General features: G+C 41.2%; 1 protein-coding gene across 2 annotated transcripts in view; it reads left to right on the top strand.

The window, feature by feature from the left end:
* sema4c (sema domain, immunoglobulin domain (Ig), transmembrane domain (TM) and short cytoplasmic domain, (semaphorin) 4C) overlaps positions 1 to 12,395 on the top strand; it is a 96,939-nt gene that overhangs the window by 48,211 nt on the left and 36,333 nt on the right. For both annotated transcript variants that reach the window (XM_053420841.1, XM_053420840.1), the window contains one exon: positions 4,110 to 4,309. In XM_053420841.1, the coding sequence (XP_053276816.1) occupies positions 4,195 to 4,309 (115 nt within the window). In that variant the 5' untranslated portion in view covers positions 4,110 to 4,194. The remainder of the gene's footprint in view (positions 1 to 4,109; positions 4,310 to 12,395) is intronic.

Below are 12,395 nucleotides of genomic sequence, written 5' to 3'. Positions count from 1 at the left end.
AGCATTTAAGCACGCTCATTTAACAGCACACCGCTATGATCTGATCTAGGGGTGGAGGGTGATTTGGGAGAAGCTGGGGTGAGGGGGGGTTGAGGTTTTTTCTTCCCTCTTTCAGCCACTTCTTATTTTCCTCTCAAAACTGTTCAATAACAGTTACATTGGTTCGATTGTGGCACACAGACACGAGCACATGCACTCAGACACACACACACACACACACCTCAATATCTCAATTATCTCCACTGCCAATCTGCCAAATAGACCAAATGTTTAGCTAGTTTGTTTTTTGCCAGCACACACAATTATTATTCACAAGTGGGAATAGATGAGGGGGAGGGAGTAGGAGACATAAAATGTGCTACATATCACAAAGGTGTCTTTCTTTCTTTTGCTGAGATAAAGTAAACAGATTGACATTTTGTGCCCATTTACATGTCAATGGGTTCCCTTCTCCTATGAGCATGCCAAAAACAACAGTCGTCAAGACCATCTTAAAGGTCCAGTGTGTAAGGTTTAAGTGAAAGGGATTTATTGGCAGAAATTGAATATAAAATAAGCTGCAGCATGCAACCTCACCAGTAGATGTCTCTAGATTCTATACACTTAACCTTTAAAAAAGAACAATCTAGAGACATCACTTATTCAAATTTAAAGGATAATATTAAATCTCCAGTATTTTAATAAAATACTTGAAAATGCAGTTTTTCAACAGCACAACTTCTTGGCACTGAGCATCTGTCTATGTCTTCTGGTTAGAATTGAGGCCTGAGACTACTCTTGTTAAATCATCAATTGGATTCGCTTAAAATCATACAGTGGCACCTCGTTGGAATATCTTAGAGGACATTTATGTATAAGAAAGTTATAAACAATTACAATATAAGCTTACACCTTGAGAACATATAGATTATTAGAGGAATAAAGCCGTAGCAGGATTTGAAAAACCTTGTCCATGCATTTATAATCAGTCAACATGACTACTCTATTAGTGTTAACAGGTCTCTTTGAAAAAATTTAAAAACATTTGCAACTCATTCAGATCATGGATAATATAATTTCTGTCATTGTCTGTCAGAGCATTTCAAAATACAAATGTTTGTCTGTTAAGCAATGACTGGATTTGGGCCCAAATACATTTCTGCTCTGCTGTTAAGTTAAGCAGACTTTCCAGATCATCTGGGTCAGGTCTGCTTTGTGTCCCAAGAGTCAAAACTAAACATGGACAAGCAGGGTTCAGTTTTACTTCTGTGTGCAGTTTTTATGCCCTACAGATATGGAACAAACTCCCAGAGAGGTAGAGGTCTGCTGCAACTCTTAGTTCTTTTAAATTTAGGCTGAATGTATTTATTTTTGCCACAGGCTTTAATAAATAAAGTATGTGCATCTATATGTAAAAAAAAAAAATGCTATGGTCTTATTTTAGTTTTTCCTCTTTAATTGATGCTGTTCATGTTTAATGTCAAGTAAAAGCCTTGTTGTTGTAATGCACTTCATAAATAAACTTGCAGTGTCTTGCATCATCAAAGGCATCATTTCCCTCACTGATATGCAGCAGCAGAGGGTGGGAAAGCTTACAGATGATATTTTCATGTGTGCATTTTGATCCTTATGAAAATAGACGTCCTGATAGGAATACCAATGTTAAGAAAGATCCATCAATCCTAATATCTGGAGCAGAGACTGATACAGGAGCGCATTCTCAGACACTCAAATCGCAGGAGTTGTTTTTTTCCAGAGTTTTTGGGTTGGTAGACATACCAGATACCCAAATTAACGTGTAGAAGCACTAGAAAAGTGGAATTTTCGTAATATGTCCCCTTTAAAGTTAAAATTAAAGTATCTGTTTGCCAAATCAGACAAACATATCTACTTACAACTGGTGGGGCTAAGCCATGACGACGTATTTTGTTTTGTGCTGGGGTTTAAAGATATCCAACACAGGGACGTCTGCTGCCATTGGAATAGAACAAAAGAGCTGTGAACGCAAATTTCTGCTCTAGGAACTAATGACAATTAAAAATGACATTTTAATTTAACTGTGTCCCCACTTTCTAGGCAGTGTTTCACAGACCATACCATGGAGAGTTAATAAAATAACTACTTTCTACTGAAAATGGTCCCTATATTAGAGGGGAGAGAATATTTTGCTGATAATTCTAAAGACTTTAGGATGCTTCTAACAAAAATGCTCATTAGATTATATAAGTGTATGAAACCCCCTTTCAAGTGGTATTATCATTCATCTTTCCTGATTCTTCACACAACGTCTTTACATGTGTTTAACCCAGATGGACACCATGAATGCGGTTGATAAGAGGCAGCTTGAATTGCTCAGCATGTGTACAATTAATTGCATTTAGATCACGTATGCTGCCTGAAGGGGGAATATGATAGTATTATCTGACTTTAGGGTGTGGTAACATGAAACAGTTACAAACACTATAAACATAAGGCACTGTCTAAAGGCAAATCATATCATCATCATTAGTTTGAAGCATAATGAGGCCTTTAGTAAAATAGATGGTTATTGGATGTTGAATCCTATCGCTTTGAGCAAAACTGACTAAACTCCACTCAACCTCTACTGTTTTCAAAAGGCAGCAGAGATCTCACATGTCTTGAAAACCGGGTAAATTAAATCATCTGCAGGGTTAGAATGAAGTAAGACAATACAAGTATTTGTCATTTGTGAGTATCAACACTTTAACAAACTAGAATGGCACTCTGAAGAGACCATACCTTTGCCAGTGTAAACAGTCCCAAGCTGCACTAAGTTGCTCACACTCATAGATATCAGGCACCCAAATATGCCGTTGTCATAAACACCTATGAACTATTCCATGAGAAATGTGTGGAAATGTCAAAAAATGTCCCATGTTGAGATGTTTAAGGAAGTGAAATGACAAATATCTGGATTGGCACTAAAAATGAATGGTTTCTCCCCTGATTCATACTGCATCCTTCCACCAAGTTTCATGGTAATCTGTCCTGTAGTTATTACAAAATCTTCCTAACTAACAAACAGACAAACATGTCAGTGAAAACTTATCCAGTGGAGGCAATGAAACTGTCTAGATTTCCTGATATACGACCATCTGAAGGGTTTGTAGAGGACCAAGCAAACAATCCACTTGGCGTCATTGAGCTTAGAGGTTTGTCAGCACAGGTGGCTAGCAAACAAATCCACTCACAACAGCTGTCCAATATGCTAGACGCCGTAAGGAGAAGATGTGTCAATGCTTTTTTATGCCACTTATTGATGACACAGAGTTCATACTTAATGATGATATGACATAACGCAAACGATTGAGTGCTGGCAGGTCCTCCAAGGCATACAAAACCAAACGGTGTTTCATTGTGTGTGTGTGTAAGCACTATTTTAATGTGAAGTTCCTCTTCTGGCCCTGTGCATCAGTGTCACCTGCAGCACAGTGATAAGTCAATCATCCTGTGCTGTTATTAGACTGTAATGCAACTGCAGCTGCACACTTGACATGTTCATTAGGTATGAACTGATTCATTTTACAACACAGTGCTATTGGACTGTCCTTGCCTCGACATTCATTTCCCAACATGTTGGTGTTTGATGCATTGCCAGCGCCAATTAACTTTGATAACTCAGCCCCAGTTTAATATGCTGTTGCTGAATTGGCTTGACAAGAGTGCAGCGATAAGCTATTTCCGAGCTTTTTGAGTAGCGATAGCTGGATTATCAGTCAGTATGAGGGAGGGACAGCAAAACTTTCCTGTATAACCCCCAAGGCTAAAAGTCATTAAAATGTTTGGTTTGTTTTGGTTGGCAGAAACTCACTCTCACAAGCACAAACACAGATTATAACAATGTCCTTGTTGGCTTTAATGATTTGCAGCACTCATTTCTGTTTTGTGGATTTCAATGACCATGTTCAATTTTAAAGTACATGTTTTCAGAGTGAGGAGTTTATCTTTTTAGTGCAGCTTGAACGTGGGAACTGTTGTGTGGCTGTTTGAAAAGTGTGCATGTTGTGAATACTGTTTTGACAAAATCGTCTCTGATAAACAACCAAGTCAATAAAGGAAGTGAATTGCTGCCTCCCGCTGATGTTTTGCTTTTCCTCTCTGTGTGGCAGGCTGCCAGGACCCCCACTACCCTCTCTAGTGGCTCTGATCAACGGATTGATCCCTCGATCCATCACTCCGCCCCAGTTCCGACAAATGGGAACTGACATGGGAGGGATGAAGGTCTTGCTTGTGCTGATTCTGATTGGATGGGAGAAGGCGATGGGTCTCAACTGGAACCCAATGCCGCGCAAGACTGTTCGATACCAAGGTGAGTTCGCTTTGTGTTTCCAGCTGATAGACGGGTCCAACCTCAGTGGCAACTGATACTTTGCTGTGAAAGTGAGATTTCAAAATCGATTAGCAGGTTCTTAATATCACAGTAAAATCAAAACAATATTTTCTAAGCTCCAATCTTATCTCACTGTGTTGATTGTTTCATTTTACCAACTGAATATGTATCAACATTTCACATTCCAAAGTTGTCTTCTCCCACTTTTTTACACATACAATGTATATTTTTAGGTCAACTAGTTAAAACACCCATTATAAAACAGTTCTTGACTGTTAGCATAGCTAGCTGGTTAGCTAGTATGTGCTTCGAACTTCTTTAGCCCAGTTGAACTCCATGAATGCTGTTGATAAGAGTCAGCTTGGCATGCACAGCATTTGTATAATCATTGACACTCTTCTGTTACTCTGCTATGCTAACTTCCTTATAGCTACCATTCAAGTGTGGTTTTATTTGACATAACTCTTCATGTTATAGACCCCGAGAGATTGGTCCTCAACATTTATGGACATATTTGTGTAATTGAATAATTAGCACAGGGCTGTTTCTCAGAGCTTGGCAGAAGAGTGACTACATGCTAGCATTATCTCTGCAAACTTTTCTCTGTGGTTTCTGTAACATGTCTCATTAGCTTGGCTGCTGAAAGACAGTCACAGAGTTCATTCGAATGGCTTATTTGTATTACTAATGATGTTATCTTTTTCCACTTTGGTCTCTCTGGCCATCTCTGCCATTGAATGTGAGCACTGTCGTGATGGGTTGTTATCGATGAAGATTTTAAATTGCAGGTCAAAGTTTGAAACAAAGGGGTTGATTTACTCTGCTAATGTTTTCATTGATTACAGCCCGTCCATTGGATATTATTGATTGTCTTGGAATGACCAAACCTGAAAGGCTGTCCAATATATTAGTGGAGCCATTGATCCGGTCAGACATTTGATACAAAACCAATAATTATTTAAAAAATGCATTCCATTACATCAATCGGGAATGATTTCTCATGATTTCAGAGATGGATGATTCTGCTAAGAGGCCCACATCGACCCTCAGTAAAACAATACATCAGTCTAATCCTAGCGCTCAACTGTCGTTGCACTCTTTATCTTGGCCCTCCTCTGCAGCCAGGCCCAGCTTACTTTACTGAACAATGCCAATTGTTGCAAGCTGAGAAACAGTCTCGCTTTAATCCCTCAAAGGGGAAGTGTTGCATTTCTCTCTCTTGGGGATTATGGAAATACCATAAAGAGAGTGAAATCCTATGGGGGAAGCTATATTTTCTCACCTCTCTGTACCACCTATCCAACCTTTCATCCCTTATCTATCTTTCCTTTACGTTTTTTTCATCCTCTTTCTGTTTGCCTTTTATCCCTCCCCTCGCCTTTTCTCTTTGTACGCCGCGGCTCATCGTATGAACCAGAAATGCTCTTATGGCGCTTTCACAAAGAGCTCCGATTTCAGCCACTCTCGAGGAGAATGGCGTGTGGTGGTGTGTGGGGATATTTCAAAAGCTGCTTTCTCATACCGCTATCACCCTTCCCCCACTCTTCCCCATTTCCCCTTTTTCCATACAGCCCTCTTTCGTCGTTTCTTCCCTCAATGCTACAGGCATCACTTACTTTGTGGTGGAATGTTAGGACAGAGACTGGGGGAGAAAACAATTGATAGGGCGTCAATAGTTTCTGGTGACATGCTCCAGTGTGACAATGTGAAGTGTTGGCAGAGAGCAGTCCTGATCGGTGCTGCACTTTGGCTAGCACGCTGCTGTGGCACAAACATATCAGACAGGGCAAACGGGGACAACCGCACACACATGGTCTCATATGGAAGGGAAAAAAACGTGTGCACCACCAAAAAGGATCTCATTTTCAGTAAATAAATTTGCCTGTAGAGACGAGATAATGTCCCCTCGCTTCGAGTGCAGCCTAAGTGTTGTGGGTTTTTTTCAGCCTCAGAAATAAAAGCCTTTTCGAAACACAGGAGAAGGCAGATCACCTCACTTGTATCGTATTGATTTGAGTGTGGCACTTGAGTGCAGAACGATTCTTGACGCAAATTGATTTGCATTTGAAACAAGTGGGATTATCTTACCTGTTGAGAGATTTCTCCACTTGGTTAAAGAGAAATGAGATTTTCAGGCTCAGCACTGGGTAAAATGACTTATATGGATGGATTCTTGCTACGGTGCTGAGGAGGAGATAGAAACCAGACGAAATGGAAAAACAAAGCTGCAGAAAGAGGGATGGACGGATTGAAGGCAAGAAGCACAATGAAAAGAGAGAGAGGAGATAGAGAGTGGAAAAAAGCAAGAAAGAGAGAAAGGTAGAGAGACATAGGGAGACTTAGCAGAGAGAGGCCAGTCACTAACTACCTTAAAAGGACAGAAAGTAACTTCAGACAAACGACAGGGAGAAAGGAAAACACATACAGACAACCACACTCACACCAATACACACTCTGCAGGCCGTTAACCATTTATTCGATTTTTCATGGAATCATCTCACAGACCAACACTCAATACTCATACTCTCACATGGGTTTCTGCGTGTTAACTCCTGTTTGCATGCAGCGTGAGTTTTCAATAAAGAGGAGACAAGACGAAAAGGAAATAAAAATCACAAGAGTAAAAGAAATTGAGGGCACAGAGTGCGCGTATGTTTATACCTGTTTGTGTAGAGAGGGAGTGAGTGTGTGTGTAGCTGTGAGTCTGTCTATCTAATCCCCCTTTGTTTATATATGTGTGTGTGGGTGTGTGTAGTGCTTAGGCTGGCAGTCTGAGGGATTTGGCGTATAGGGGAGTGTGTGTGTGTGTGTGTGTGTGTGTGTGTGTGTGTGTCAGAGAGAGAAAGAGAGAGAGCAAGAGGCGAGAGAGAGTTGGGTGGGTGATGGTGGGGCAGAGATGGCTGAAGAGATAATATCCTCCATCCAGCAGCACATGAGGCCCACATGAGGTTGGAGAGGACAACAAACATAAACTCTCCCTCTCTCATTCTCTCACAAATTATTCACTTCTTCATGTATTTCTTTTTAAAAGCCTCTTGTTGACATTTTGAGTTGCAGGCTGTTGTTATATTCTCCTCACCGCCGCCTCGTCACATTTATGTTGGGAAAGGAAAAAGAATCACTGTCGACTCCTAATGAGACATTTTATGTACACGCTTTATGTAGGGCCCTCGTAGCCCTGCTAATGAGCGTTGTAAATTTACATACTTTCCATTTTTCTCTCATGTTCTCTCATTCTAACACTAACATGGTGCATGCATCTTGTTTTCTTTTGCACTTTTATGTGGGTTATATTTTATACAAATATTGTACAAGTCTCTCTTTCATAGTTTGTTTACTAAAGGTCTTCTCATCCTGACCTTTTACTAACTGTTAAAGGATGAGGCTGCTGTTGTTTGGTATTTTTCTTACTGTCAACAAATCCCATGTGCCTACTAAGATTAGCATCGCGTTAATCTAACTTTAAGTACTTTGTGACTTACCTACCTCTGAACCCCTCGGTTTGTACTGGAGACATACATCTTTGACTTCGGCTCATAAATGTTACATAAATGTTGAGATATTTTCAAAATGTCTCAGGAACGTAAAATGTGTAACATAACAAGTGATTTATAATCTGAAATATTAAATTAGTAACTGATAAAAACACCAAAATCAAAATAATGTCTCATTCTGAATAAGGCCAGTAGATGGGTTATCTCTCTCAAGTTCAATTCTGGACTGGGTCTTATAAACTATGACGTAACTTTACCTGATGCGTCACAATATCATTGTCACATCACTTTTTCTAGAAGAAGACAAATGGCAGCAGCCTCAGCTACCAGAGGTGAATGCAGTGGATAACAAATTACCAGTGGTGCTGACCTTGTGGAATTTGCAAGCAACTGTTTAACTGCAGTTAAATTCTGCATTTTAAACTGCATACGTGCGTAGGGTTTCTCTCCTGTCGGATTCACACACACACACACACACACACACATACACACACACACAAACACACACACAGCCACATATTCATGCCTTAGCCCAGCCCAATGACAGAGACCAGTAAGCCAAAACTATGACAAAACGCAGCAGCTGTGGTTTAAACAAAGACTGAAAGAATGGAGCAAGAGAAAAAAGAGAGGTGAAGAGAAGAAGAAATAGAGCCTTTTAGAAACTTGATACTTTGTTTGAAAATCTTGCCAGCTTTTATGAGCCCTGCGTCTTTAAGGAAAAGCCAAAGCAAATGTATTCCTCTTGATTTAGAAGAAGAAAGATAGAGCGAGAGATGGCGGGAAAATAAAAAAGAGTAAAGGGAGAGTATAAAAGGGCTGGGCCTCTGACCTCCAGAAACCTCTCTCCCTCTCTCTCTCTCTCTCTCTCTCCCTCTCTCACTCTGACTCAATCTAAACCTTTCTCTCTTTTTTGTCCTTCTTTCTGTCGCTCGGCCGTATCTCCTCAAACCCTCCAATTACAGTAATGAGTGGTTGAGAGCGAGGCAGAGCAAGAGGCAGAGAGAGGCTGTGCGTGACTGGGAGGATAGATGCGCGGGGGGGGAGAGGAAGGAGGGATGGAAGATGGCGATTCATGACCAACTGTTCATCTGCATTGAATGTCACTCATCCCCTGACCCGCGCTGATTGGTCAGTGAAGATTAACAACTGGGACCAGATGTAGGGACCTGGAGTGCTCTCCATCTCCGTACTGACTTGTGGCGGCTAGTGGGCATGTGGATTCAAATGAAGTCACAATGTGAAAGGCTGTATTTATCCAGAACACCTTCGTGTGGCAGCAGCACCGTGGCTGAAACGATGTTAACTGCCTCCGACGCTGTATAAAAAAATCACTGCCATTTATCATCCTTATCCTTAAATCAATAGGCATGTGGGGTTTGTTACAGTTCACGTGATAAATTCACAGTGTCGCCTCCAGATATTTCACGACACAAAAGGTAAGACATCAACATAGTATCACAAGTAATGGATTCACATTCTCTGCTATTCGGACATTTTACATGATGAAACCTGATAGCGCCACATATGTTTCAGGTTTCCAGGTAAAATTTGAATTTCATGTGTTTTCTCCTGGTAATGATGCATCATGATTTCATATCCTGTTGCTCAAGAGGTAGAGCAGGTCGTCCACTATGCACAGGATCGGTGGTTCAATCCCCCGGCTCGTCCAGTCCGCAATGCCCAGTGTTCTTGGGCAAGGTTCCGAAACCCCAAACTGCCCCTGACAGCTGTACCAACAGAGTGTGAATGTTGTGTGAATAAAAATCAATGCATATAAAAGCACTGTATTTAATGTGTGTGAATGAGCGACTACGTACTGTGGAGTGGTTGATGAGATGCTATACAGTTAATTAAGTGCATCAATTATACAATAGATTGACAGGGAAAATAATTATTTGAATCGTCTATATGAAGGGGAAATCATTTCCTGTGTTGCAGATGTGAGGATTTGCTGGTTTTCTCCATTTTACACTGAACTTCAAATCACTCACATTTTAAATGAGATTTAATTAACAGTACTTAGGCTGCTTTTGAAAAATAAATGATTGACAGATTCATCAGATATAAAAATAACAGTATTTCTCACTACAGGGGTTTGAAGTATTACATTATCACTATTATTCCCGTCGTCAGTCTGGTGTTTTGTCCTCTAAATGGCTTTTCAAAAAAATAAAGTTTTCGTGACTCGATCACATACTATTAGATTAATTTATAACATGAAACTACAGCAGTGCTACCCTGCACCATTGAGCTCTGCAGGCTCCTGTCTCTCTCTCTCTCTCTCTTTGTGTGTCATCAACACCACAGCAGAGTAGAAAGGGGCCTAACTCTTCGCAGCTGGTGCTCATCACAGCACCAGTCATACATGCCCGACCATGACGCTGGAATGGAAAAGCCTCACTTGTGGCATCAACCAGCACTTGATTTTGTTCTGCTTCATGTGGATTGCAAGGGTGACCCCCCCCCACCCGCCGCTTTCATTGCCCCTTCCCTCCCGCTTTCATCTCCTCCCCCGTCACCCCCTCCCTGAAAACCACCATCGGTTCACTCGTTCACTTGTTGTGTTAATCCACTCTTACCACTTCCTCTCCTCCCACTCTTCCCGTCCCTTCATCGAGCTCTCATCCAATTCATCTGAATTCAAATCGCTTCATTGCCATGACTGTTTGTCAGACACAACAATGATGAACCTGTATAGGAAATACAAAGAGCACAAAATCAACAAACAAGGGCTTACACATTTGAGCCATGCAAAGACGAAGAATTATTCCGCTAAAAACCTTTAATTATGTAATCATCAACACACTTTTATTCTTAAGAGCATATTCATTCAGACATGAATGAGTTAATCACATGGCTTTTGGTGTCACAGTCTGAATAATCCTATGAAAATCATTCATTCCTAATTTATAACAGCATTAAAATATGTTAACCCAAATTCTGAACACAATTGGAAAAGGTACTTTTGCAGATGCAGCTGTGTAGTCATGTATATCTTTCTCCTTCATGTCTCCCTCTATCTTCATGCTCTCATTCTGTCGAACACCTGACTCTCTTTTGAACTTGTCGTCTGCTCGGCAGACAAAGCTTGTGCATCCACATGGGAGGGTGTGTGTGTCTTTGTGCGCTCCTTGTTGTTTTTCTCCCTCCTCAAAGAGGGTACCTGTTCAGATGAAGGTCTGGCGGAGCTCTTCGTGCACACCCGGGTATATCTGCATCTTTGTGTGCACAACGCAATGCACAACGTCTCTCCCTGTTCCGTCTCTCTGTCTGTCCGTCTGTCTGACTCGGCCTCTCATTCAGTGTTTGTCGCTGCTTCAAAGCTCTCCCTAAAATAGGCCCTTAATCATAGTTTGGTGTGTAAGTGGCTCAGCGGTTAGGAGCTATAAGCAGAGGCCGGGTGTATTTATAGCAGGTAGGGAAGGGAAGGCTGGAGCACCACTGGAAGGCCAATGGGGTCAGATCACAGAGGCAAGGCCCAATTTGAGACCTTTTCAGCCGGCCATGAAACAACTGGAACTGCCCCTTGTCCCTCGGTCCACCTCTCACCTCTCCTCCAAGCCACAGTGGAGCTCTGCTTGGTCCGGCTTGGTTTGGCTCCATTTGCTGGTTTGGATGATGAAGCTGCAACAGGACCTTTAGTCTCTCTACAAAGACGTGTGTGCACATCGAGAACATATAAGCCGCTTTCAGTCACTCCTCCTCGGCTCCTTTGGGGTTTCTGTGGACTTTTTGCTGGCTGGAGAAAGTCTGCAGATAGTCCAGAGACTCTCACTCGTACATTTACATTCACACATACAGCCCCTCTGAGAATCTCCAGAGGCGACATAGAGGATGCCTATTCCGACAGCTATGGTCCTACACGTTGTCATAACCTACTATCAGCTACAAGTTTTAGCAAAAACAGTAAATCACCAGACTTGTTTTGTTTTGGTGTTGAGTGTTTTAGCCCATTAACCACGTTTGTACATAGTTCTCATTATCTCTGACAGTGAGAGAAGCACAGCTTGATTTCCTTTCACTGAACCTTTAGTTTTAGTTCATCAACTTGCACCGCCTTAAAACTTGCTCGAGACAGCTCATCCATCAAAGTGAAAAAACGTTTGTCCCTGTTGCTTAATTCTAAGAAGATATAACATTCACTGCATTCGGGTTGGCTCCTGAAGTGCCTGCTTTTATTGCAGCACTGAAAAGAATTCACATTATTCTTTTCGTAAAGACAAGGTTTTCCTTCTACAGCTTGTTTGGGTGACACTGCGGTTTGTGTAGAGGAACGGTGTGAAAATTCTCCCCAGTGAGTTGAAGTTTACATCTGGAACTCAGACATATCGTCTGCCAAACATCAAACACAAAACAAATACAATAAGTAAACAAAATGTAAGTGTTAGATGTTACAGCCTCCGGTAATGCACCCAAAGAACCTAAATGTTCTAAACTCTACTGATCACAGTACACAGCAGTTATCAAGGCTCAACAAATTACATTACAACATCAAGTACTGCAGTTTAGCACAATTTTTTTTTATGTACCTGTACTTTACCAAAGTACTTTCATTTCATGGTAATTTA

Source organism: Pleuronectes platessa, chromosome 4, assembly GCF_947347685.1.
Source record: "Pleuronectes platessa chromosome 4, fPlePla1.1, whole genome shotgun sequence".
In the NCBI taxonomy this organism is placed as follows: Eukaryota; Metazoa; Chordata; class Actinopteri; order Pleuronectiformes; family Pleuronectidae; genus Pleuronectes; species Pleuronectes platessa.
This window is presented reverse-complemented; position numbering and strand designations above follow the sequence as displayed.